The sequence below is a fragment of the Mesocricetus auratus genome, unplaced genomic scaffold (genome assembly GCF_017639785.1).
Source record: "Mesocricetus auratus isolate SY011 unplaced genomic scaffold, BCM_Maur_2.0 Super-Scaffold_100046, whole genome shotgun sequence".
NCBI classification, from domain to species: Eukaryota; Metazoa; Chordata; class Mammalia; order Rodentia; family Cricetidae; genus Mesocricetus; species Mesocricetus auratus.
Window position 1 is genome coordinate 4,285,026 of NW_024429223.1, and position 26,777 is coordinate 4,311,802.

Genomic DNA, 26,777 nt, shown 5'->3' on the forward strand with positions numbered 1-26,777 from the left:
AAAACACATTGTACCCCCCCCAAAAAAACCTACTAAGAAGTTAAAACAAGCAAAAAGTCTTCATGAAAATGACTGTTCAGCAAAGGATACTAGCAGAACTTACCCTAATGTGTCCAAACCCTGGCAGAGACTCATTGGATAACTTCCTTGGGATATCCATTTCTGCATTAATGTGGTGCCGGTCAGGGCACATTCTTTTGTCTCTTTAAAAAGAGAAAAACAAGACTGGATTTTAAAACAAGAGGAAAGTAAGTTAACATGAAGTGTTGAGACATCTCCAGGAAACTGAGCTGCAGCTGTGATCAGCAAAGTTTTATTCGGAACATTTGAAGGTTAAGTAGCTCTAGACTGGAGGACACCAACAATACATACGTAGGAACAGCCTCCGCTATCTGATCAACACTGCATGAACTTAAAGGATAAGGTTCTTACTGTTCCTGGAGACATTTTTATTTTCAGTTCTGTGTTTATTTTATGTGTATGGGTGTTTTTGCTTGTATGTATGTCACATGCATGCCTGGTGCCCGAAAAGGCCAGAAGAAGGCATTGGGTCCCCTGGAACTGGAGTAACGATGGTTGTGAGCAGTCGTGGGGTCCTCTGGAAGAGTAGCCGGTGCTCTTATCTGCTGAGCTACCTCTCCAGACCCTTAAGACACATCCCCATAATCTGCAACAAAGGCCAATAAACCTCTAAGACAAGTCTCTCCTCAACTATTGCTACCCAGAGGAGTGCACACATACTCCCTAAGAAGGCCCGCATGCGGACATTTAGAGCAGTGCCATACGTAACAGCCCAGCTGCAAACTGCCCCAGGCCCATTAGCTACAAGTGGATATGCACACGGCAATACAGTCACTGAGCAGAATACAAAGTTACAAAATACAGGCAAAATACCGAAATAAGCCCTTTCCTCCCTTAAGGTGCGTTTGATCAGCGTGCTTTAGAATACCAACAAAAAAGCAAGCCAACACAATGCTTATCAATAAATCAGTGGGAAAAGAAAACAGGGCACACAGAGAGCATAGCAATATTCGCTTATGGAGAAAAATGCAGCCCTGACACTTTAGCAAATGGACGGCAATGGAGGAAGTAAGTTAAAGAATTCAGCCACAGGAAAACAAGCACAGCACATTCCCTTACAGGGGGAAACTTAAAAATCAGGCGGCCCAGAAAGCAGAACTGGGATTGCTAGAAATTGGGAAGGGTATGGGGTTATCACACTGAATCCCATTAATATGTTCAATTAAAAGGTGTCATTAGAAAAAGCACAGCTTGCAAGTGCTAACGGCTACGAGAAGGCAGAAGGCCATGTGGGAACCTCTCGGTGGTCCTTTTGTATTGAACAGGTTAGCACAGGGACATAGGTGTGTGATACTTTCCATCAAGGGGTAAATTTTAATGCACATTACTACTCAGTTTTAGAAAGCGTTGGCTTACTTGCAAAAGCCGAAAGCCTTAAGATATGGACAAAGAGGTCTCTTGGCCTTCTTATCTTCTTTGGCTTCCAGGACCCCAGCAGTAAACTCATACAGCTCTGATGGGATTTTGGCATCTGCTCGCTCCAGGTATCGAAGGACACCAACGGCATGACTCGCATTTCTCTCCGTCAACAGCAAGACAGATTTGGTTTTTTTATCTCCTGAACCCTTAAGATTGGGGGTGAGTAAAAGAGGCAGATTATCCACATCGGTTTGATTTCACACAATAAAGCTTTATAACTCTGAATTTTCCAACACACACACACACACAGTGGAACAATACATAAAGTAAAAATGAATCAGACCTGTTCCGTTAAACTCTGAAAATGATCAGACATGCAATAGAGGCGTCCTCCGAACACTTTTGGCGAGGAAGGAAAGCTGAAGTGAACTACGCATGTGGCATCGGTGATGGCCAGGAGGGGTATGCAGTCGTCCGTCAAGGCTGGAGAAAGGAACGTCCACAAGGTTCCCAGGAACCCCCACAGGCAGGCCTAGCGCCCACATGACACCATATTTCTGCACTACATTTCACGTCTTTATCTGAGGTGCCGAGCACTGAACGTCGCACCCACAGCCCAGCACCATACCTAATACCTTTCATATGCAAAGCACCCCCACACCCCGCAAATGCCACAGCCCTACTGATAAAACTCCAGAGGGCAGCGAAAATGTCTTCCTCTATCATAAATCAGGCTGCCCATTTGCTCTGCACATTTTGAGATTTACATTTTTTATTAAGCTTAGTGTCATTACAGGTGTGTGCATGAATGGATGAATGGACAGACAGATGCACAGACCAACACAGACTTTCAAACTAGGTAAATCCAAACTGGATCTCCAGAAAGAATGCTGCCTGCTAAGCTGAAGGCCCTGGAGCGCCCAGATTCACTTGAGAAGAAAGAGGCTAAGTTTCATCTGAATGAAGATAACTAATGAATTCTGAAACCTTAAAAATAATGAGGCTGGATATGAGGTATACCCCTACTAGCTCAGCCTTGTCTAAATACAAACAGAAATCAAAATACTTACTCAATACAATGTGAGAGCCAGAGCTTAATTTCTTCTTCCACTGCTCTAAAATACTTTTTAAGTTAAAAGCCATTTCTTTATGCATTTTCAAGCAAAATATTGAATTGCTTTCTACTACCTACAGAGGAAATCAAAGGCATCAGGACACCATCAGGACCATGAAAGCTCAGTCAGTGGTTCTACTGTTAACTGCCCATATGGACTTTAAATTACCAGTAAGAGTTTTATTCTGGAGAATGAGGCTGTCATCTTAAGCATCCCCAAGGTTCTGTAGTCTTCATCTAACAATCTGCTTTAAGTGAAACACTATTTCCCTTTCTTTTAAATAACATGCTATAGCTTATTATGAGGGAAAGAAAGGCACTGTACTGAGTTTTTAATCTCCTATTTGGCTTTGTTTCTACATATAAACATGAAATGTTTACAGAATAAGATTAAGTAGAAAATTCTCAAAACAATTAGTTTGGCTCTTCTGTCTACAATGTAGAGTATGTGATATTCCCTCACTATTATCTTCTTGATTTTCTTAAGACTACAGATGGGATGCTTTTCACTGACCAACTCTTTCATACCCCACATGACACAGCCACACAGCCCCCTGCTCCTCCGTGCTCCGTGCTCCTCCTCCGTGCTCCTCCTCAGTGTTTTCCAGCACAGCCCCTCCCCCAGAGCCTGGAGTTACTGTGAGACCGTGTCTTCGGTCCATTTCTGACCGGCAGACTCGGCTGTGACTCCCACCAATGGTGAGCGTCCTAGCATGAGGACAGGCTTACCTTACACACAATCTCTGTTTCAGCCACAGAGCAGGTGAAGATCAGGGTCTTCTGGGCCTGACTTGGAACGAAGTCAAGAACTTGGAGCAAAGTAGAGGTTTTCTCACACTCCAGGCAGAGATGCACTACCTGCCGATGAACACAGAAACAGCTGCTTTCCGAGGCATCACAGCTCTCCGGAGGGATTATCATTGTAACAACAAAGAATGCACATGAAGCCAACCGGCCTACAATCCCACGTACAGATCTGTGGCGGAAACCACAGCGGCCAGCTAACAGACAGCATGGAGACACGCCACTCACGTGTGCTCACCAGCCCCTCCCCATCACCTGCTGGACATTGCCGTAGAGGGCAGCCTCCTCGAGGGCGGTGATCACGACGTAGGGGTCCTTCATGAACTCTCTGATGAGATGGTCTATGTGTCTGCTCCAGTGAACGCCCACTGCCACGATCTGATGCGGGGCAGACTCCCGCTCTTCCACCTCAACATTCCTTTTAAAGTTATCTAATATGGCAAACATCTGAAAAATGTACATTTAGTCTTTGTTTCAAAATAGAGTAAAGGGTCAGCTAGAACATAAAATCCAGGAACTACCCATCTGATGTTTTTAGTGTAGGGAAAGCCTTTCCAAAGACAAAAAAGAAAAAAAACTTTTTCAAAAGAAGGAAATGTTGGGTCAATAAACACTAAGATTCCACTGGGGGGCTGGAGAGATGGCTCAGGGGTTAAGAACACTGGCTGCTCTTCCAGAGGTCCTGAGTTCAATTCCCAGCAACCACATGGTGGCTCACAACCATCTGTAATGAGATCTGGTGCCCTCTTCTGGTGTGTAGGCATTACACCATATTTTTAATAATAAATAAATAAAATCTAAAAAAAAAAAGATTCCACTGGGAAGTAATTAAGGCACAAACAGCATCCCAGTGGATAATGTTTGTAATGCGGGATTAGCATGCTCATAGTAAAGACTTCAAAACTCAATTACAAAAAAATGACCCCATCAACCAAAAACAAAACAAGGAATACATAGAAGAATAGACACAATGATCAATTTTCATTAATTTTTATCCCATTTAGTCAAGGAAATAGTAACACACCAAACAGGAACTGGGAACCCACTGTTTACCAGTTGGCATTGGAGCAAAACAAAACAAGAAAACACAAGCCAGGTCCAGGTCTCCGAATGGCCGGCAAGCAGTATGGACGGTGTGATAGCTGGTGACGGCAACACAGACTGCCTACCGCTTCAGAAAAGCAATGGAACATAGCTGTCCATGTAGCCATCCGCTTGGAAATACGCACCCAGACTTCAAAGGAGCCCACACAGTCATTACGAAATAAGCCTGCACTTTACCTGGGGGCCACCAACACTCCCAAGTGGCACTCTTGGTCAGCACATCACCCTGCTTCTCACAAATGAGTCACAAAAACTCAGTCTTTTAAGGGCATACACAAGGCACAGGTTTAAAATAAGTTGTTATCAAAAATAAATAAATAAAAAGCAGGGGGGGGTTGCATGCCTTTAATCTCAGTACTCAGGAGGCAGAAGCAGGCAGATCCGAGTTCGAACCAGCCTGGTCTAAAGAGCAAATGCCAGGACAGTCAAGAAAAACCCTGTCTTGAAAAACAAAAATAAAGAAATAAAAATAGATAGCCGGGTGTTGGTGGCGCATGCCTTTAATCCCAGCACTCGGGAGGCAGAGGCAGGCGGATGGATCTCTGTGAGTTCAAGGACAGGCTGGACCGACAGCCTCCAAAACAATACAGAGAAACCCTGTCTCATAAAAAACAAAAAAATATAGATAAATAAAATAAGCTGTTGTGCGTATGAGCAGTCACAACCACGCTACAGAATAGCATGGCACCATTACTTGCAAAGGTTAAGTTCTAAATCAGTACTAACCCACTCTTGCTATTAACTGTATGTATCAACAAAAGGCCACTTAAAAGACTGATGACCTCTGAGTACAAGACTAGGCTCTGTTTTCAAGTGCTCCTCTACTTCTTAATTTTCTCTGAAGAACGTTCCTCCTATAATTAGAGAAACGGTATGAAAAATGTAACAATCTCCTCAGATTTCTCTTCTTCAAAGAGAAATTTACCCCTAGGAAGGAAGTATCAGGTAAATGTACTCTCTTCTAAATTAGACATTAACCAATTGATTTGCTGACTGGATATTGTGTTGCTCCACGCCCTGAAGATCTGACGCAGCTCAGAACGCGCACGCTTTTACGGTGGATGGCGGCGGCTCCCAGTGTGCCCAGACTCACCTGCTCGTTAGCTTCAAAGAACAATACTTGCACTTCATCCAGAACCAGGTGGCAGAGTCTGAGAAATAACAGGCTCCGGTACGTGAGAAGTCTCAAAAGGCTGTGTGGAGTTGTGACAATCACATCGCCTACATTTAGAGACAACGACGAAGACATCTTAGGTTTTCTACACGTTTCTCCACTACTTCCTCACCACAACTCAACTCCACTCCCTTCTTAGCAGCCATTTCTGTACTGGGAGAGCGAGGCAAGCCCCTATCTATCCACCCTGCCTCATCCTCGAGTATCTGACCACGCCCCCGCTGCCACAGGCTCTGCTACCTGACAGGCAGGTTTCCTCGGCTCTGTGCTCAGCACCTGACAGCGAAAGGTCAGTGGGCACGAGAACTGAGTGAATCCCGCGGTTTTCTGAGACGCGAGCCAAGACCAAGCCTTCATCACTGACACCCGTTGGTAACTAGGAAGTCAAGTTAGAGCCCGTGGCCAGCAACTGAGGTCCCAGGCTGCCCAGGCAAGCTCACTGTCTTCTGCAAAGAAAATCAAACAGCCTGGAAAGGATGCTTACAGCCTCTTGGAAGCTTCATGTTTTTGGCTTCATCTTTGTGAAGTCCAATTGTTAATAACACAGGATGAAGAGGCCTGGAGGACATGCTATAGTCTCCCAACAACTCAAAAATAAACTGGGCCTTTTTCCACCCGGGACACACGATGACGGCAAGAGGCTGCAAGACAAACAGATTCAGATAATTCTTGTCAGTTGTTAGGAACCAAACATGGTATGTGCGACATCCAGATCATCTCCTGGCGTAGAATTAGTCTTTAGCTATCATCATCATCCAGATGAGAAGAGCGAAAATACAATTTCCGTACAGTGGGTTTAGAAACACTGAACTAGTTCTTAAGCTAAAGAACTCCCTAAGTTACTTAAGCCTTAGCGCACTCTTTCAGGGTAGGGCCAAGGATTCCTCACTTCACAGGGCACGACTGAGCCACATTGGTGAAGCTGCCCCTCGAGGCTGTACAGCTAACACATCAGCAATAATAAGAGCCCAGATGTCTGGCTCAATTTCCTGCTCCTAACACCAGGGTGAATGAGCGTCTTAGGAGTGGCCGCCTCTGGAACGGCTTTAACAGAGCTACTTTTCCTTAGACCGCCTCTCGACTCAGCCCCCCATCAGCCCAGAGCCACCGGCCTGCCACTCAGGGGCGTGCGTTTCCTACTGAGATGAGCCTGGTGCCCGCTTCCTCTAGGAAGGGCCAGACAAGTACCAGCTTCTCCACAGGCCTGGCAGCAGGCTGCCCACGGAGATAGCAGGGGTGACAGAGTGAGGGCGGGGTGTCGCTTTCTGCCCCAGAGAGGGCTCTGTCTCGGTACCAAATGGCACTTCCTTCACCAGCCAGCCTCAGCTGCTTAACCCAACTAAGGGGTCTAAATGTGCACATTAAAGCCAGGACATAATCAGTGCAAATCCCCAAAATCAAATAATCACAATGGACCCTCTATGCCACACCCCATGTGCCGTTTTCTGGGATGGATGTTTTATAATGACTGTTCTCTAGAGCCAAAGCCAGCAAGGCACCCTCCACCCCATTTCTCCGTGTGCTCCGTTTCCCTCATCTTTCTTATCCACGGGAAAGACCATTAAACAGCGTGGGTCCGTGGGACAAAAGAATGTGGGAGGAGACAACAGAATTGAACTTTTTTTGTTGTCTTGTTTTTCGAGACAGGGTTTCTCTGTGTAGCTTTGGAACCTGTCCTGGCACTCATTCTGCAGACCAGGCTGGCCTCACACTCGCAGAGACTCTCCTGCCTCTGCCTCCCCAGTGCTGGGATTAAAGGCGTGCGCCACCACTGCCCAGTTTGAAATTGAACTTCTAGTCACACAATCGCCACTGGTTAGCAGTTAAGAACCCAGCAGCAGTTTTCCATGCACTAATGTTCTCATGTGAGACAGTAACAAGACATGCCTGACCACCTCGTCTGGCTAATGTTACGATTACATGAATCATTGTACAAACTCTATATCCGTCTCTAAAAGCCACACCTCTTCTGCCCAGCTAGGGCCACAGATGAGAGCCATGGTAAGAATCACCCGGGACTGACAGCAAGGAAGCAAAGTCTATTGTGGAATCGTCCAGGTTTTGTTTTAATGTGTGTCTGAGGCTGAACTCAAACCTACTACATAACCCAGGCTGGCCTCAAACTTGTGATCCGACTGCTTCAGTGTCTCAAGTACTGGGAATATAGACCTGTGTCGCTAAGCCAGCCTGATAGGAAAAAAGTTGAGTAATATGACCTCAGCTTTACAAAAAAAAAAAAAATTAGTCATTTGAAAACAAACATTTAATCCATTTCAAAATGATCTCCAACTTACACCATTTCTACTTGGTAAAGACTTGTAGCAGCCCCCCATCTGCAAAACCGTAAGCAGCGGTGGCAAGTACAACAACGGGTCGTTCCCACAGTGAGAAATGACTACCACGTCACAGCCACGCGCAATAGGAGGCCAAGAGTAGGATGCAGTGTGGCTGGGTCCCGGGAACTTGTTTCTCTGAAGAGCCTGCAGAAAATGGTGGGGAAGAAGACAGAGATGAATGACAGCAAAGGAAACACGCCACCTCACAGCCCGCTCAGCTGGCTCTCACTGCCAGGACACACGCACACGGCTTGCACACGGCTTACTGTGGCGTGCTCCCAAGACCGACTGTCAGCAGGTTCTGCGCCAGTCTTTCCCAGGGACCACATTCTTGTTTTACGACTATGGGTCCTCTGAACCCACTCAAGGATCTCCCGAGGAGCCAGCCCTCTGACTGGATGACTAAAGCAAGAATGTGACTTTGTCTTCCTATTAACAATCCGCCAGCCCGCTTGCCTCATTTGTAAAAAGTATGCCTCGTTTGATTTGAGGCCAGGCTAGCCCCCCCCATCTTTCTCTCTCTTCCTCATCTCATCTGCGGCTGTTTCGGCTGCACATACTGCCTGCCCCCTGCCCTCACGCAGTGCCTGTGGAGGTCACAAGAGGGCACCGGATCCTCTGGAACTGGACAATTCTGAGCCACCACGTGGGTGCTGAGAACCAACTGGACCCTCTCCTCTGTAAGAGCGACGAGTGCTCTTAACTGTGGAGCTCTCTGTCCACCCCAACCCTGGAGTTTCTTGTCTACAGTATCACCCTTTTTGTAGATTTGCGTGAATACGGCCAAAGGAACAGCTTCAGCTCCCTGGAAGGTCTGGGGACACATCCAGAAGCAGGTGAGCCTCCTCTCCTTCTGTGCCTGTCACACGACCAATCACAGCAAGGTCCTGGGCCCAGCTGAAAGGAAATCTCCAACCCCAAGAGCAGAGACAAACAGAACTTTGTTACTGCTAAATCGAGGCAGTATCTTCTTGCATCTCTGGGGGTAGTTTTCTTGTTCAGAAATTGAATCTCATTGTGCTCAACATGCTGACTCCAAAGCTCAAGGAATCCTTGGGTCTCCACCTGCCAAGGCCCTGGCCTGCAGGTCCACAGCACAGCACCCGGTGATGCCAACTTTCTGGTTTGGTTTCTCTTTTTTTTAGGTGAAAGATGATCCTCGCAATGTCTACAATCACCAGAGATACACGGGACAAGCGGCACAGAGGGCGGGACCGATCTGGTCGTCATGACACCGAAGAAGACAGGGTAGCAAGCAGGCATTTTGCCAGGACAGTTTCAAGCAGTGTGGTGAGATGCTCTCTAGACAGTGACTCTAGTCACCCCATCCTTAGCACAACACAAACTGCTGATGCACCGTCGAGAAGCAGGCTGGGTGCTTACTGTCCCACCGGCCTGTCCTGCCCCATTCAGTCAGCCCCGATGCCTCCGTCGCCTTCCTAAGACTGTAAACTCAAGACCTCACCTTTCTCTCGGTCTGGTCCTCCATTCCGGTTGGCTTTCTACTCTTCAAAAACAAATCTTAGCTCTTTTCTTTTAAGTCAGTAAGGAAATATAAGTGCATATAATTGATTTACCAAGTGAAATCTCAGAGTTATAAAGAAATTTTGGAAAGGATGAAAAAACAAAACAAAAAAACTCTTACAACTGTCCTGGCAACGTGTTCAAAGCTCCCATTTAAAAAGTTCAAAAAAGCCGGGCATGGTGGTGGTGCACGCCCCAGCACTTGGGAGGCAGAGGCAGGTAGATCTCTGTGAGTTCGAGACCAGCCTGGTCTACAGAGTGAGTTCCAGGACAGCCTCCAAAGCCACAGAGAAATCCTGTCTTGAAAAACCAACAAAACAAAACCCAAACAAATAAACAAACAAGCAAAAACCAACAACCAAAAACACTTCAGAAAAGGGTTGACAGTTGCACAAAAGGCTTTTCTACAAAAGAAATCTGTACTTAAAAATACATGAGAAATAATCGCAAAGATTGAAAAGAATTTCAGAGGCAAGAATTATGCAATGCAGCCTTAGAACTGTTTATTTAAAATCCTCCTATGGGATTAGGGTATATTGTTCAGTGATAAAATGTGTGCCTAGGATTCATGGAACCCCAGGTTCCAGCCCCATCGCTCACAGAACACAGAACAGAACGGAACGGAACGGAACAGAACAGAACAGAAAGAACAGAGGAACCCTTCTGTGTTGGAAAAGGCTAGGATTTTTTCAGGAGTCTGGCTTTAAGAACACATTTACCTTCTTCAGGTCTGCCGACAGAGGCGATTTCTCCATGGTCAGACAGGGCTCGATCCTGTTCCGGAGCACCACCCCCGGCTGTAGTGTGTTCGACTTCACCTTCTGCAACTAACCAACACAGACGTTAGACACCCACAACCAGGCCTCCCCAGTGGACAGCAGAGCATGGAGGGCTTTTTACCAAGAAGAAAAGACAAGATGGTCATGTAAAAACCTAGGAATACATGCTTCCTGAAAAACACACAAACCACCCAAATTAAAGAGCGTCTGTTCTCCCAGAGAAAACACAGTTGCCACAGCTGTAGCTCTCTAGATGCTGCTACGCCCATCTAAGGGAGACGGCAGCCTGAGGGAGGAGGGAGGCTTCTGTCTTGTTTGCCCTTTTATTGTTAGGGTTGTAATACCTGCTGCAGGTCAGAGATCTCATCAGCTCTCAAAGGATCAGGATTTAAAAACTGCAGTAATCTGTAAAGCAGTTAAAAGGTCAATTTGAAGAAGAAAGTCACGACAGTTCCCCTGCTGAACCACCATTTTAAGCCTTCCTTGTGGAGAGACACGTGGTTGTCCACCCCAGGGCCTATCTGTGAAAACACTGTGCTCTGTCTTGCTGGCTATAGAGGTCACCTATTTCCTGGGCTGGCATCTGGGCTCCCACCCGTCACCAACGTCCTGCACAGTTGTCTGAAAGAGGGCCCAGCTAAAGTCAGAACCACTGGTCTAATCATTAGTCTGTAAGGACTTGTCCTCTGCTAATGTAGAGAAGTGCTTTTCCTCACAACCAAACCCTTCACCCCTCCATATGGGTAAGGATTGGCGGGTGACAGCAGCAGAGACGTCACACCATTTTCTGTGGTGCCAACTTGGGGAGAAGTGTAGTGGTCTAAGTACACACAGTGAGCCACATTCTTTCCCCAAGCCCATTCCTGTCCAGGTAATATTTTTAAAGCGAAAGTCGCCAAGACCCAGCTGACGAGCTGGTAAGTAGGACGTGCTGCACTGCAGGTCATGACACAGAATGCTGCTCAGACTCCTCCAGGCTGCAGCAGGGCAGGGTTCTGAACCGCTCTGTCAGACAGTTACAAAGGACGGCAGACAGGAACAAAGAAATATGACTGACTCTCTAAACAATACCCCCAACCAGGAAGAACGCAGACAACGGATCTGTGCTGGCCAGAGGATGAGGAAATGAAGAGTGGCTGTGATACGGGGAAGGACAGAAACGGTCTGAATTAGACTGCATGAGTCTAAATAAGCCCTGAAGGCCCGCAGTCTGCACGGTTATGGTATATTTTACGGTATATAGAGGCTGTCTTGGAAAAGCTGCACACAGAGGACATGATACAACAAATTTTAGAAACCCAGAAACAGATGGGTAAGCGGTAACTAGCTCAGCAGATATGTGACAACTAACTCTGAACCAGTCATGGGAGAAACAACATTACTTACACAAAAGCTTGGCAATTAAGACTAAGCTCAGCTGGGCAGTGGTGGTGCACACCTTTAATCCCAGAACTCGGGAGGCAGAGGCAGGTGGATCTGTGAGTTCGAGGTCAGCCTGGTCTACAGAGCTAGTTCCAGGACAGGCTCCAAAACAATACAGAGGAACCCTGTCTCGAAAAATCAAACAGAAAAAAAAAAAAAAAAGATTAAGCTCCCGGTCTGTGGTGGCACATAAGCGGCTGAGGTGAAGGGGCCAAGTCTGGATACTCTTGCATGTCTCAACACCAGACCATTGCTCCCCATCCCAGGGGAGGGCAGAGTAAAGCTTCCAGGCCACAGGCACTGGACACACAGCTACAGGTAGATGGGCCTCCATGAGAAGAGGTGGCTAGCCCAGCAGGCACCCTGAAGGATCCTCCAGCCAGCTTCTGCAGCTCAGCGCCCAGGGTAGCCACAGACTGAACGTCACCTGGGGAGCAGGGCCAGCAGGCGCCTTCCCTGGAGAGCAGGGCCAGCAGGCGCCTTCCCTGGGGTGCAGGGCCAGCAGGCGCCTTCCCTGGGGAGCAGGGCCAGGAGGCGCCTTCCCTGGGGAGCAGGGCCAGGAGGCGCCTTCCCTGGGGAGCAGGGCCCTCTCACCCATGTAAAACAAAACAAACAAACAAAACTGGACACTGGGCTCAGCAGCCCAGCAGCAGCAGGGGCAGCTTACTGAGTGGCGCTCACAGTCCACACACCAGTGAACCCTGGCTGGCTCACTTGATCTTACGCTGTGTTTGGTGAATGATCAGAACGAGGCAGCTGGGAAAAGCTTCCACCCTTAGGAAGATCAACAGAAATCAACACCAAGAATGGCAAGAACACATGCCCTAAACAGTTAGCACCTCTAGGAAAGCAGAAGAAAGTCTCATATATGAAATCAGGACATGGCACTATGATGGTAAACTTAACTTCAAGCTTGATTGGATTAAAATAGTCTTAGGACATTAATAAAGCGCACCCATGGTGTGTCCATGAAGACATCTTGTTACAATCAGCATCCTGAGCTGCGGCTAAGGAGGGCAGATCAGCCCTATATGTGGGCAATCCTATGCTACTGGCTGAGGCCAGCTGGAACAAAAGCAGAGGTGTGCCCGTGCAGGTACCTGGCCTCTCACCTATCTCCTGCCCACCACAAGGCGAGCCATCCACTCTCCTACACCATACCAGATATCGTAACCAGGTATCAAAGCAGTCCCCAGGGTATCTGGTCTCAGTGCCAAAATATTCTTTACAAAGAATGCTACAGGGAGCCACTACCAACAAAACTGAGTAGAATCTCACCCCACATATATCCCACGGTGGCTGCTGAAGTTGCAAGAGGCTGCAATATGCTTCCGGCCTAACTGAAGGCTCTTGGCATCAAGAGAGGCCCCCAGAAGAACAGAGTGGGTTTTACTCAACACCTAAAAATCCCTGGAGAGCTCTGCCTACTGTGTTACAATTCCCCAAAGACTAAAACCTTCATCTTGGACATCAGTTACAGGGGAGTTGAAACAGGAAGGAAGCTCCAGGACACAGAACCTTTACAGCAGATGAAACCAAAGGGCGTTCCCTGGGAAGGTGAAACACTCCATCTTTTCCGGGATTGTCTTTCGAGTTTCTACTGCTGAGAAGTATCTCTTATAAAGAAGACATGGTGACTCTTATGAAGACACTTCATTGCAGTGGCTGGCTGACAGTTTAGTCCATTATTGTCACGGTGGGAAGCACAGCAGCCTGCAGGCAGACATGGTCCTGGAGCGGAGAGTTCTTACATCTTCACCCAAAGGCAATAGGAAGTAAACTGAGTGTCACACTGAAGTTTGAGCACAGGAGACCTCCAAGTCCATCCCCACAGTGACTCACTTCCTCCAACAAAGCCACACCTACTCCAACAAAGCCACACTTTCTAATAGTGTCACTCCTTTGGATGGGGGGTCATTTTCTTTCAAACCATCACAGGGATATTCCTTAAATTCAGAGAGTAAACAACTCAATGGTTTCAGGAATTCCTTGAAACTGACCAGATACACTAGGCCCACCCCTCTCCCTAGGCATACAGAGGTTGAAAGAATTGCTGAGAGATACCCTCAGACCAGCCACGCTGCCTGGAAGCAGAGGCCAACTGAGCTGTCTGGAAAGCACTCTCCAACCTGTTGAGCTGTCTGCAGGGTTTACTTTGCACTCCACGTTTCCAGGCTTTGAGAACTGTCACCGGTGCTGGGGTGGGCCTTTTTGTGATTTGGTTGTCTTGAGTCATCACTGCTCCTATAAGAGACCCCAACTAACTTCCTAGTTTGTAAAGTTGGATTTGGTGGTATCTGTACTTGTGTCTGTTGTCGGTTTCCTATCTAAGGGAAGAAGTCATTTGTTCACCCTCTCCAGGAGCAGTGAGCGGCAGACAGTGAGTGTTTGGACCTCTGCAGCCCACGTATTTCCACCACTCGAGGGCTCAGCATTCCAAAGGAAAGAGTAGCATGCGATCCAGAATGCGGAAGACGCTTACTACGGGTGATCTGAATTTGCGGTTATTTGAGTTCCCATATGAGTTATGTGAAGGACATGACTCTAAGAAAGAGACACAACTGGCTGGAGGCACCCAAAGGCTGAGAAACGCCATTAGCCTGACAAACAGGAAAATAAACCGTAAGCTTCAGCAGAGAAGGATGGCTGGGTGCCTAGCCTGGAAGACAAGGCAAGAGTCTTTGAGGACAGAGCATCATATTTCAGCATGCCTTCAGAGCAGAAGTAACGTACCAGACACAAACCACCAGAAACAACGCACGTGGTTCCCAAGCCTTCGGACAGGCTGCTGACCCCGGGTACTCCTTTTCTGGCTGGTCGGGGAGGCTACGTATCCCAGGTCACAGTTCACTGAGGGAAGGCAAGGCAGGGACCTGGAGGGATGAACTACAGCAGAAGTCATGGGGAAATGTTTACTGACTTGCTGCATGCCCTATGTAACCCTCGATGAAGGTCGGCTCCTTCTCCATATGTTCACTGAAGCCCTTGTCCATCAGCTCAAGCTCCGAGAGGCTGATGTGGCAGGCAGTTTAGTTGTACTGTTTGGCACCTCTTTGGTTGTTTTATGGCTTCTATGCAGGGCTTCATGTCCTCCTATGAGCAGTCTCTTCTGGAAGCCTCCGTAGCCCTTGCTCTTCCTTCTCTCAAAGGCAAGTCTGGGTTGATACAGACCAGCCACTGCTGCTTTTTCAGGATTTTCACTGCCTGTTGGCACCTCTTGAGGACAAGCATTGCCAAAGATTTGCTTAGAACTGGATGGCCTCCTTGTACTTTTCTTCTTTGAAATAGAACTGTTAATTTTAGCATGAATTTCTTCTTCCATGAGATCTGCTGTATGTGTGGTCTTCATAATATACCTTGTCCTAGACCTGCTAAGGTACTCTGCTGCTAAACCCTAACATTGATTCCAAGACTCAGCAGGCTCCCCTGGTACCTTAGTGCTGCTCCTGTTGGGGGATCTAAGACACACTGGGCCACCATTCCTTATTTCTAGTCCTCCTACCACAGATCCGCCTTCTGGTCCACCAATTGCTTGGCCTTCCATGATCCTCACAGTCATCTCAGAAACTTCCCCGAGTCTCTGGTACTCTCAGGGGCAGAGGTGCCTACCTCTGACCATTTCCTTAGGTGAGGCTTGGTTCTGGCTTCATTCACAAGCACTGGTACCAGGTCCCTGTGTCTCCTTGGGCTTTTAGCCCTGGCCCCTAAAATATGCAGTGATGATCCACTGTCCAGCTTGTCCCTCACTCGGTCCTCCTTAAGTCTCGGGATGCCATGGACTTCAGGCCGTGGACCGCTCCCTCACCTCACCTACGGGAGGGAACTGCATTATTGTCCTCACCTCTAGGTTCTCCTTTGGGAGAAACTCGGACCTCTACACCTAGTGCCTGACCTAAGGGCCTCTAAACTTATTCCCCTTTGCAGTTGAATCTGGCCTCAATACCCCCTAGATAATCAATCCAAATGTGGCTGACGAACAGCACCCTAGATCCCAATGTTATCCCAGACCCTCACAAATACTGCAAGTGACTGGAATGGAAAAACTCAGCCATCCCTCTTTCTTTTTCTTCCCCCGCCCCACTGTGTAAATGTCCTGTCTTTGAGTGAAAGTCAATGGATCTGTAAGTGGCTGCAAAGTGAGATCCAGAGGAGAGTGCAGGCCAGCGGTCACCAGCCCAGCACACACCCCACCCATTCTCCCCAGCAGCGTCCACTCTGATGCAAGCTGCTAATGTAACTCGCCTAAGGGTGCACAGATCTTTTGTTCCCGTGGGCTTCTGCACCCACACGGACATTGTCCCACTCTCCTGGCTACCTCTGACTCCACTGCAGACCCCGGCTTCAGCTCCCGCACCCCTCTGGGAGCTTATAGGAGCACACCCACAGTTTTCCACTTTGCAACTCTCTCCTTCATGGACTCAGATTTTATGTAACAGCTTGGCCTCAGTACAAATCACAGTGAACTTCATTTCCAAAGTCTCACAAATTGTAACAACTGCTACTACACAGACACAGATCCCTGTCTTAACCTAGGTTTTTATTTCTGTGAAGTGACAGCAACCCTTATAAAGGAAAACACTTAACTGAGGTGACAGCTTTAGTTTCAGAGGTTCTGTCTATTATCGCCACGGCAGGGAGCACAGTGGGGAGCATGGCAGACATGGTGCTAGCTACATCTCGGTCAGAGGGCAACAGGAAGTTGACGGAGACATTTGGCAATTGCTTGAGCATAGGAAACCTCAAAGCCCGCCCCCACAGTGACACACTTCCTCCACCAAGGCCATTCCCACTCCAACAAAGCCTCACCTGCTAATAGTGCCCTTCCTATGAGATTCTCACACTGGGCATAGTGTGACCCGATGAGACTCTAACGCCTCCACAGTGACACCTCCTCCAGCAAAGCCACACCCCTGCTACTGCCACTCCCTGGAGGCCAAGCATTCAGGCACAGGAGTCTCTGGGGGCCATTCCTAGTCAAACCACCACGGGAACTAAGAAAATGTCTTAGGGTCTAAGATGTTTTAAGGTATAAATGCCAAGTCATGTAAGATCAGAGAACAAGGAAGCTTAAGTCATAAAAAAGTGATTCAATGTATATAAAAATGAAAAATGTTTCATATGTCTTTCCCTCAATATGCTACTGTTGTATTAAAACTTCAAAGGTTCAGAGTCTTAACATTAATCAATAGAATGTTTTGATAAGCTATTAATCTATCTCTGGTAAGTGCTGATGGCTATTACAGTCACAAGCTCGAGATTTTAAATTTTCCTTGGTTGTCTCCTTAGTATAGACTTAAAAGAACTTCTCATTGTGCTAAAAACATCTATAATCTCTATACATCCAGTCTTCTGGACAGAGAGGAAGGAGGTCCAGCTTTTACAGTCCAGCTTTTACCCCTTTGCCCCACAGGAGGTTTCTGTCCTCTAAAGTGTTCATGCTTTTAACCCAACATCATTCTCCAAGCTTCTTCCGACACAAAGGTGTGAGTCGGCTGCCTTTCCTACAATGTGGATTTCAGAGAGTCCACTCAAGTGAGAATGCGAACAAGTCTAAAACTTGTGAGTTTTGACTGCCCTTTCTACAATGTGGATTTCAGTAGATTACAAACAGTGGGAATGCTAACATGTCTAAAATATTATTTTTGTAATCTTAAAATTTTTCTTGTAAGTTTAAGGGAATTGACCTGGATCCACCATTCCTGAGTCAAATGGACTCTAGACAAGTACTCATGTCAATCAACAGTCTGTTTCTACACCTGCCTATTCCTGAGTGGGATCTCCCCTTCCTCAACTACCAGGACCACGGGCCTGAAAGTTTCAAATGTACACCTAAGGAAAAATGTCCTCCTAAGCCACTCAGCTTCACCTTCTGTCTCTAATATACATCTGTTCCATCATCCTGCCAGGCCCAGGTGTGCTCTTACAATCTGTATCCCAGACAGCTTCAGAGTGGCTAGCCCCAGGTGGTCCAACCTCACAGGCTGCTTCAACTAGGGCTGAACTTTCCTAGCTTCAAATGATCCCCGAGTCTAGATAGTGGGTAACACAGTCTGTTTGCCGGGGACTTGGCCAGCATCCCAGCTGTCTTGGGTCCCTAAAGATGCTGACACCTCCAAACAATAGGAAGCAGTCTAAAGAGCATGGTGTTGTGGGATTTCAATCCCTTTAACCAAAGATTTCTGGGGCAGCAAGTCCTAGGGTGTGGTCTTGTCTGTGCACATGACTGCTTAAGGGCTGAGGGAGGGGTTTGTCTCTCTCTGTGTCTCCCTCAGAACCAGAGCAGGGAGTGGCTGGTCCCCACCTCCCCTGGGTCACAACAGCATCTGATGTGTTCTGTATCCTCATTTTACACCTAAATAAATTCTTGGGACCCTTTAACAGACTCTCGCGGATTCACCATCACCCCTTCCTATTTCCTCACAATTTTGTAATAAACAAAAGGGAGGAATGCTAGAAACCAGACGCTCTCCCAGCCTGTCCTCAAGGACTCAGCAGCCAGATCGTCACTAGTCACCAACCCTTTCAAGGGTCCCTGCCACCCCAAGTCACCCATCTGCCTCTCTCTCTCATGCCCCCACACTGATAGGGCCTTCCACCTCTCCCCCCATAACCCTCTTACACGAGATCTGTTTCGTGGTGTGATCTTTACAGCATACCTTGGCCCAGATGCTGAATGCTAACATTGGCTCTGCACTAAATCCCAGTACCTGGGAGGCAGAAACAGGCAGATCTCTGAGTTCAAAGCCAGCCTGGTCTACAGAGTGAATTTCAGGACAGCCAGGGCTACACAGACATAAGTCTGTCTACGCCAGTGTGGCAATCAAAGAACTACTTGAGGCGGTTGGCTCTCTCCTGCACGATGTGGGAGCCAGGGACTGAATTCATGATCTCCTGGTGGCAAGCAGCTTTACCCACTGAGCCATCTTACCTGCCTTGCTCTGTGTCTCAAAGGTCATCCTCACGGGTTTAAGGACTCAAGAGCTACTGTTTTTCTAGTATAGTTCTTGCTCCAGCTAGGTTTCAAGTCAATGCTTTGGCAATAATCTTTGTAAGCCTGTCCTGACTTCCTGCAGCAATGAACTATAATGTGGATGTGTAAGAAGCCAAATAAACCCCTTCCTCCCCAACTAGGACACTGCCTGTCTTCTGCTCTTTCCCTGCAGGCTCCCTGGAACGCACAGCTCATGACAAATGACTGCCGCCCTTTCCACCAGCAGAGACTCAGCAAGGGAGACAAGGCTTTATGATACAGACATGAAGGAATGGAGTCCGTCAGGGCTCACACCATTGTCACCCCAAACTCAGTTACAATGTCAAAAGTTATTTGTTCCAAAGAAAACAGTCACTTATAACAGTGGAAGCGTCAGGCATGAGGCAGGACATTGTCTGGGAAGGGTGCCAGCACTAAAAGCAGAAGCGCCAGCCCCACTGAGAACCCCACAGCAGCCTGCAGCACACTTGATCCCTCAACACCCAGAGGCCTGTGCTGGTCAATGGCTATGAGGGCACGGGGTGGCTCAGCAGGCTAACACTGATAAAGAACAGCGATACGGCCTGGACACAACTATTACAAGCTGCCAGTCTGTAATTAGACGTAAACTGCTTCAGCTGGCAGAGTCTAGTATAACAAAAAAATCAGAAGCACGGGCATGACATAGTTTTGTGGGTTAAACAAGCATCCAACGAAGTTACTCTGCTGTCGGCGGCCATTTAACATCAGAAAGCTGGGAGGGAAAGCCAAAATCAGTGGCCATAAAACGCATAAAACTGCCTGACACATGTAAAAAGTGCTCACCCTGATGAAGGAACCAGGGTGACAATGACCCCTTACACCAGAACTAAGATTTAACGGGAAACCACCCTGAAGTAGCTTAAAGTCCATCGGGGACTTAGTGGATATTTGCTGTTCTATGAGAATGGAGGTTTGAAGTAAAAGCCAGGGATAAACCCTTCCTGCCCATCCTTTTTGCACAATTATTTCGAGTCACAGGGAAACAAAAAGCCTTACTTCACACAGCCGTTCTTCTCATCGCAGTCTCTCTTTTCAGTCAGCCGCAGTGGCTTCTCGTTTGGCTTCTGGCTCGCCCCGCTGGAAACCAAAACTCATGAGGGTTACTCACAAGTTAATGCAGGCAACGGCCACTGCCATTGGCGGCCCACTAGAGCCCAGCTAAGACCCCGCTGCAGAGGAGACCACAGGCCTCACTCGCCAGACACAGAAATCATCGAGGTCAGGAGGTCAGGGTTTGTCCTTGTCTTTGAACCCCGCCCGCCCGCCCACCGACCCCATGAAGCTTTCTGACGGCTGCCAGCCTCAAGCCATTGGCAGAGCAGGGGGCAGCTGCTGAAGAGACACAAACAGAAGCGAACCAACCCAAGCAGGGTGAAATCCCTGTGGGACAAGGCACCCCGAGCAGCAGGCATTGCCGTGGGAACCAGGAATGAAAGCCATCCCCTCTCTAGTCTCCCTATCCCTGCAAATTCTGTGATGGGCTCAGAGCCTTCCCCCCTCCGCCACCAGGCCCAGCATCTTCTATCTCCCCACATGCAGCCAATCAAGATCCAGGTGACAATTACATAAACTCAGTGCTGGGGCTTTGAAACCAGAGCTGCTGTAGGAGCCTCACAAAGGAGAAGATCCCAGGGCCCAGCCCCAGGGGCTCCCATTTCCTGCGAGTAAGAAGCCTACAGACTTCAGATCCCCACTCCCGGCCGGCCCACTCATCAGTCTATGTTCAAGACTTGCCAGGGACAGACTGAGCGAGGCTTCGACCCTGGGTTCAGTCAGCCAGCCTCCAGCCCTGGGGACTCACTCCTGCCTTAGAAATGCCTCCAGCCCTCATCACACTCTGCTGTGGAAGGGAATTCCTCCCGGAAGCTGCCTGTAGCTCCCAAGACCCACGGCTCCACACTTCAGCCATTCCAACCTGCAGCTTCAGAGGCCCCTGGCTGTAAGGCCTGCTGGAGACAGGAGACTGGTCCTCCTGCTACTCTAGAACCACAGACCTGCTCTGCCAAGGGGCAGCTCTCTGCTGGCATCCCAAGGCTCTCTGAGAGCCTCGGAGTCCTAGTACATGTCTGAACTGCGATGGCTCTCAGCTAGCATCCGCCTGCTAATGAGAGTTTAAATGTTTCATTTAAATCAGGCGTGGCAATCTGTTTTAAGTTGTTTTATCCTGTTTAAGGCAGTTAATCCTGAATCGACAAAGCACCTCCCTGCTTGTATTCCTTACAGTCTGCCTACTACTCCATTCTTGGAGGATTACTTGACAAGAACACAGAAGAACAGTTTCCATTGGTTGCTTCTAGACAAAGCTGGGACTTTGTTCAGACCATAAAGGTAACTATTTTCTGGGGAAATTTTAAGCAGCAGCAGTAAGGCACTCTTCATCTACCCAGATGCATTTCTGTGAGAACTGAGGCTAAGCACTAACTATGGAATCTTTCCTACAATTAGGAACCCGTCAGGGACCAAAGCAATCATGAGGTAAGTAACGGCCTGGGAACAGAGCTCTGGAGATTGCTTGGTCTATCAAGCTGAGGGCAGCCTAGACGCTGAACTGCACAGCCAGATGTAGCTTATGTAAACCACCCTGCCACACCAGAGAGATGGAGGCAGGGCCCTTTGGTCCAAACACGGGAGTTCTAGTTGTTTTCTTTCTATTTATTTTCTTCCGGTCCTGCCCCAAGGCCACATTCAATCTCGGTAACTCCAACCCTGAAACTATCAGCAATGTGTGTCCTACAGCAGAAAAGAAAACCCACCACTGAACTCGGAAGAGTCCTGTAATTCCACTGATATCGTCGTGTGTGTCATGAGGAGGACAGGAGGACAGCTGGAGACCTTGGAGAAGACAGGAGCCACCCCTGGCCGCCTCCAGACCTGTGACCCGCCACGCTGGCTGCTGTGGCTTGCACAAACCTGTCCTTCAGGTCATGGCCACTCTGCCTGTTCACTGGAGGCGCCTTGTGGATACAACTGTGTCTCTAGGTCTACTCCCGGATTTCAGGCCACTGCATTGCCAGCTAATCAGTTCCAAGGGTTTTTTCCCCTTTAAAGTAGTGTATTCTGAGCCAAAATTTCCCAGACCACTTTTTTTGGGGGGGTATGTTTATCATTAACCTTTTACATACTTACTGTACACGTGAACCTTTTACATACTTACTGTACACATGAACCTTTTACATACTTACTGTACACGTGAACCTTTTACATACTTACTGTACACATGAACCTTTTACATACTTACTGTACACATGAACCTTTTACATACTCACTGTACACATGAACCTTTTACATACTTACTGTACATGTGAACTTTTTACATACTTACTGTACACATGACCTTTTACATACTTACTGTACACATGACCTTTTACATACTTACTGTACATGTGACCTTCCATATCTGTGGACTCCAGATTTGTGCAACCAACCAACCACAGACTGGAAGTATTTGGCAAAAGCAAGCTGCCTATATTAAACGTGTAAATTTCTTTTCTTGACATTATTCCTTAAAACAATACCATATAACAACTACTTATATATTATTTACATGATAGGTATTAGAAGTCATCTATAGATGACTCAAAATATACATGAGTCATTTAACTATCATGCTACTTTTTAATCTGGATTTGAGCAGTTTGCTAGTCTCTGTAATCCTGGAACTAAGTCTCCCAACCCCCCACTACCACAGGGATGACTGTGTAAGACTGTAGTATACTTTCCTAAGGCCCTAGTCTGCTAAACTGAAGTTTCAGACCATACCTTGCTGCTGGAATGTCTGGATCAGCATATATGGTTATCCCTCTTTTTGTTGGCCAGTAAACTGAAGAGTCAACACACTGTAAGAATGGGAGGAAGGGGGGAGAGAGGGGGGAAGGGGGGGACGGAGGAGGAAAATGCACACTTTTAAGACTTATAATTTTGGAACCAAAATGGAAGTTATTTTCATCAACAATCATTCCAGACAGTTTTCATATGCATGCACGCAGAGTCGCACGCAGAGTCAAAGTTGGACGGTTAGGTCATCTCTATAGTTTATAGTCTATAGGCAATGGGCATTCACATAGGTGTTTAAAAGTCCCTTCAATTACTTTCATTTGTCTTTGTCAAAAGAGCTGTAAGGTGCGTTAGAAGTGAAATTAATTATGTGAATGTCCCCCAAATCCAGACAGTCACACATCTGTGTTAAGTGAGCACCTCAGCACCTTTTTACAGAGCAGTTACAACTCACCGGACACAGAAGCTCAACAAGTTTGCTCCATCAAAACAAACACACAAACTATATTCTTCATGGATTTCTAAATATGAAACACACGTTTTGTTCATAGAGTATTAATGTCACGAGCTTTATACTCAGTGAGCATTTAAACATACAACCTTATTTATGTGCTTCAAAGGGAGGCACTGCTGCTTCTTCTCAAACATAATTTTAGGTGAGTCTCTCAAGGAATCCTTACATTTAATAGATTTATCTGCAAAATGAAGATAACAAAAAGCTACCCTGAAAACTATTTATATAAAATCAGACAAAAATAATAAAAAATAAAGATTAAAATATCTCAACACATGAATTATTATCTAACAGATTTTACACTAAACTTGTAGGGATTAAGGTTAAAAGTCTTGCTTTGGGACTGACAAGACAGCTCATCGGGGTAAAGGCGCTTGCTGCCAAGCCTGATGATCTGAGGTAAAGGCCCTTGCTGCCAAGCCTGATGATCTGAGTTGGATACCCAGGTCCCATGTGCAGGAAGGGGAGAGCCGACTACTGTAAGCTGCTCTGACCACAGGCACTTACTTCATGGCATATGTATGCCCACTCACACGCACACATATATACATGCTAAATAAATGCAATTCAAAACTTTACTTCAACCATTTCTTTAAAGGCTGTAGAAATTCATAGACTAACATGCTAAGAATCAAACAACTTTCCCAACTTGGCAGGCTGTACTTTTCAGATGAGGCCACACTTATGTATCCAAGACACATGCTCTTCCTACAATGTACAGAGCATCACTCCCACCCCTGAGCCCCCAGCAAAGAAAGAAAAAGAAGGATGGATGGAAGGAAGGAAGGAAGGAAGGAAGGAAGGAAGGAAGGAAGGAAGGAAGGAAGGCAGCCAAGGCCCTAAACTGAGCTTAAATTTCTAAGAAGCTGGCTACTTGGGAATTGCCAAAGAAAACCAGCTGTCCCTGCCCCAGACTCCTAGAGATCCCAGAAGCAATCAGCCACTGGTTGCATAGAGACAACAGATGCTGCAGTGTCAAACACAGCTGTCTAAGAGAAACAGCGAACTTCCCATTCTGACCCTAGCAAAGCCCCTCCCCTTCGCCATCCTTAGCTACAGGAGCCCCAGGCTGAAATCTAGACTTTGCCTGGTCACCGCGCCGGATCCGGATCTGAGATGCCACCTCTCAGATTAGTTAAAGCTGCTCGAGCTGTTAAGTGGCCTAAGCTCTTGTCCTTCATTTCTACCTACAAACTTAATTCTTACGTAACGTAACTAACTGGCTCTCACTAAGAAAACGGGATTTATATGCCCATCCCACTGAATGGCATAGGAAATTTTAAAAAAAACTGTTTAGACAGAAATATCTATGAACTATTTGTATCAGTCTGAGTGAGTTGTTTAAACAACAGAAATTTATTTTCTTATAGTTCTGCAGGCCACAAGTCCAAGATCAGAGTGCTGGCCAGTCTGGTTCCTGGGTGCTGTCTTCCTGGAGTGCAGATGCCGGGGAGAAAGTCAGCTCTGGAGCTCTGTCCCTCCCAAGGGCTCTGTGTCCATCAGACTTGGCTCACCCTCATGGCATCACAGAGCTACGTCTCCTCCTGAAGACCTTGCGTACAGACACAGCTGGCCACACTCACAGCAGGACTGCAGCATGTGAATTCGGAGGCCACAGCTTTGTTTTCGAAAAGAGCAACAAAAACTGCTACGGCTCTTACTAAGGGCGAGGACGGGAGTTAGAGAGAAACGGAAGAAGGAAGAGAATGGAAGCAGGGACATGACCAGGGATCCAGGGATGCTTAGAGGCTAATAAAGGACAGTTAACCCATGCTTATGAGCATATCAAGAAATGTCAAGAGTGGAATAAACAACTCTGCTTACAAACTGCTCATCTCAAGCAGCGGTTCTCAACCACTAATGCTGCGATCCTTTAATACAGTTCCTCATGTAGTGGTGACCTCAGTCATAAAAGTATTCATTGCTACCTCACAACTGTAATCTTGATGCTGTTATGAGTTGTAGTGTATCTGATGTGCAGTATATCTCATATACAACCCCTGTAAAAGGGTCTCAACTCCCAAGGGATTGGGACCCACAGGTTGAGAATCACTGATCCAGATGAAAATTCCTTAAAAAGACCTATGTTCCCAAGACTCCCAAACAAAACAGAAATAGGCAACAAGGGCAGTAGGTCTTGAAGGACTTGAGTAATTAGTAATGTCCCGAAGAAGGGAACTACATTGAGAAGGGTTCAATGACGAATCTGCTGAGCATATGGGGAAGCAATGATACCAGTCCACAAGCTCTTTCAGAAGACAGACGCAAAGCAGACACTTCCTAGCTCACCCTACAAGACCCTCACTACCCCGATGCCCAGGCCAGAAACAGCATTTCCAGAGAATGAAGGCCCAATGTCTTACGGACACAGACGCAAGATCCCTTAAAAGCACTGACAAATCAAGTCAAACACTATCTAAGATGCCACTAAAGAATGGGAAAACATACACTAGGAGAAAATAACTGCAAAAGACACATCTGGTGAAGAACACTTAGAGCCTAGAGCAAGCAACAGGCCTCCTTCTGAAGTAGACAAAATGGGCTGAGGTTTACTAAAGCTCAGTGGCAGGGCATCGGGAGGCCCCGGGCTCACTCTCCAGTGCTGGCCATGAAAGAAGCCAAGTTGACAGGACTCACCAAGTACTGCAGCAGGCTGCCCTAGGTCACCGACAATGTCCTTACACCATGTATGCTGGAGAGACTGTGCCAGAAAATCTAAGCCCTGTGAGTCTGAAAGAACATACTGTATTTCAAAACTGAAACATGAAATAAAAATGAGTCATTATTTACTTCCGCTCTTACGCAGTGAAATTATAGGACGCCTAGCAAGGGGTGGCATTATGAGGGACTGAAACAGAATGCAGAGAGTAACATTTAAAATTGTATCCATGGTCCACACTAAGCATCAATTGTTATAAAAAGCTCCTGAAAGTGTCTGAAAAATATTTAGCACCTTATTTTGTTGAAATCTATAAACTGCATATCATCTTGATTTCTGAAAATGTAGCCCATATTAATGGAAAAGTGAGAATTTTCCAGTCTCATAAATACAAGCTGCAGCAGCTTTAGGACACAGAGGCTCCTAAAAAGTAAACTTTAATTATTACACAGAGTCTAAGTTTCTGTCTCCAAGCAGGAAAGGGCTTAGACGGAGCTTGGTATGCTAAGGGTGAACCAACATGAAATACTCACTCTCCCGTCCACGACAGTCTTTTCCTTGCAAAAGCATCGGCCACAGAGTAAGTGACGGGCTGAGCTTACTGGAGCATGGCACCGAGTTCAGACGGGGCCTGGGCTTCTCCAAAGCACTGAGGCTTTTATTCCCCATGGGCGACACATAATAAGCAAAGTTCTTGGCAACCAGATCATCATTAACACAAACCTATTAAAAGGTAAACATTCTATGAATTGCCACTCAGATTGGGTGCAATCAATGTGCACAAAGTCAGTATCTCAAACTCAGCCCTAAATTCCTGAGAAATGTTTTATGAAGTGTAATTTGACAGAATCTCCTCTTGGCTCCTGCTATGTTTAGCAAAGACCTAATGATTTTCATGAGGAAACAGTAACAAGCTGCATGAAATCAAGAACTGCGGGAGGCGGGGGCTAACTCCATCTGGGCAGGCACAGGTTTGGTGAGAGGGCACTAAGCATACTGGGAAACAGAAGAACTAGATCCTATCAGAACTTAGTGCTTTGACTGGTGGTGGTGGCAGCGGTGGCGGCGGATTAAAGGTGTGGAGCACCACTGCCAGGCTTGAGGTCAATGTTTTCAATAAT

General features: G+C 47.1%; 1 protein-coding gene across 3 annotated transcripts in view; it reads right to left on the reverse strand.

Moving 5' to 3' along the window:
• Nucleotides 1-26,777, reverse strand: part of Tdrd12 (tudor domain containing 12) — a 65,436-nt gene that overhangs the window by 15,495 nt on the left and 23,164 nt on the right. For 2 of the 3 annotated variants that reach the window (XM_040735497.1, XM_040735495.1), the window contains exons 7-22: nucleotides 26,190-26,379; nucleotides 25,635-25,727; nucleotides 23,084-23,178; nucleotides 22,469-22,545; nucleotides 19,706-19,786; nucleotides 10,620-10,680; nucleotides 10,216-10,323; nucleotides 7,931-8,116; nucleotides 6,121-6,277; nucleotides 5,556-5,683; nucleotides 3,614-3,805; nucleotides 3,284-3,412; nucleotides 2,511-2,628; nucleotides 1,784-1,923; nucleotides 1,438-1,646; nucleotides 104-203 (exon numbers count right to left, since the gene is read on the reverse strand). In XM_040735497.1, the coding sequence (XP_040591431.1) occupies nucleotides 104-203; nucleotides 1,438-1,646; nucleotides 1,784-1,923; nucleotides 2,511-2,628; nucleotides 3,284-3,412; nucleotides 3,614-3,805; nucleotides 5,556-5,683; nucleotides 6,121-6,277; nucleotides 7,931-8,116; nucleotides 10,216-10,323; nucleotides 10,620-10,680; nucleotides 19,706-19,786; nucleotides 22,469-22,545; nucleotides 23,084-23,178; nucleotides 25,635-25,727; nucleotides 26,190-26,379 (2,064 nt within the window). The remainder of the gene's footprint in view (nucleotides 1-103; nucleotides 204-1,437; nucleotides 1,647-1,783; nucleotides 1,924-2,510; nucleotides 2,629-3,283; nucleotides 3,413-3,613; nucleotides 3,806-5,555; nucleotides 5,684-6,120; nucleotides 6,278-7,930; nucleotides 8,117-10,215; nucleotides 10,324-10,619; nucleotides 10,681-19,705; nucleotides 19,787-22,468; nucleotides 22,546-23,083; nucleotides 23,179-25,634; nucleotides 25,728-26,189; nucleotides 26,380-26,777) is intronic. The other variant, XM_040735496.1, reaches the window with a different exon arrangement.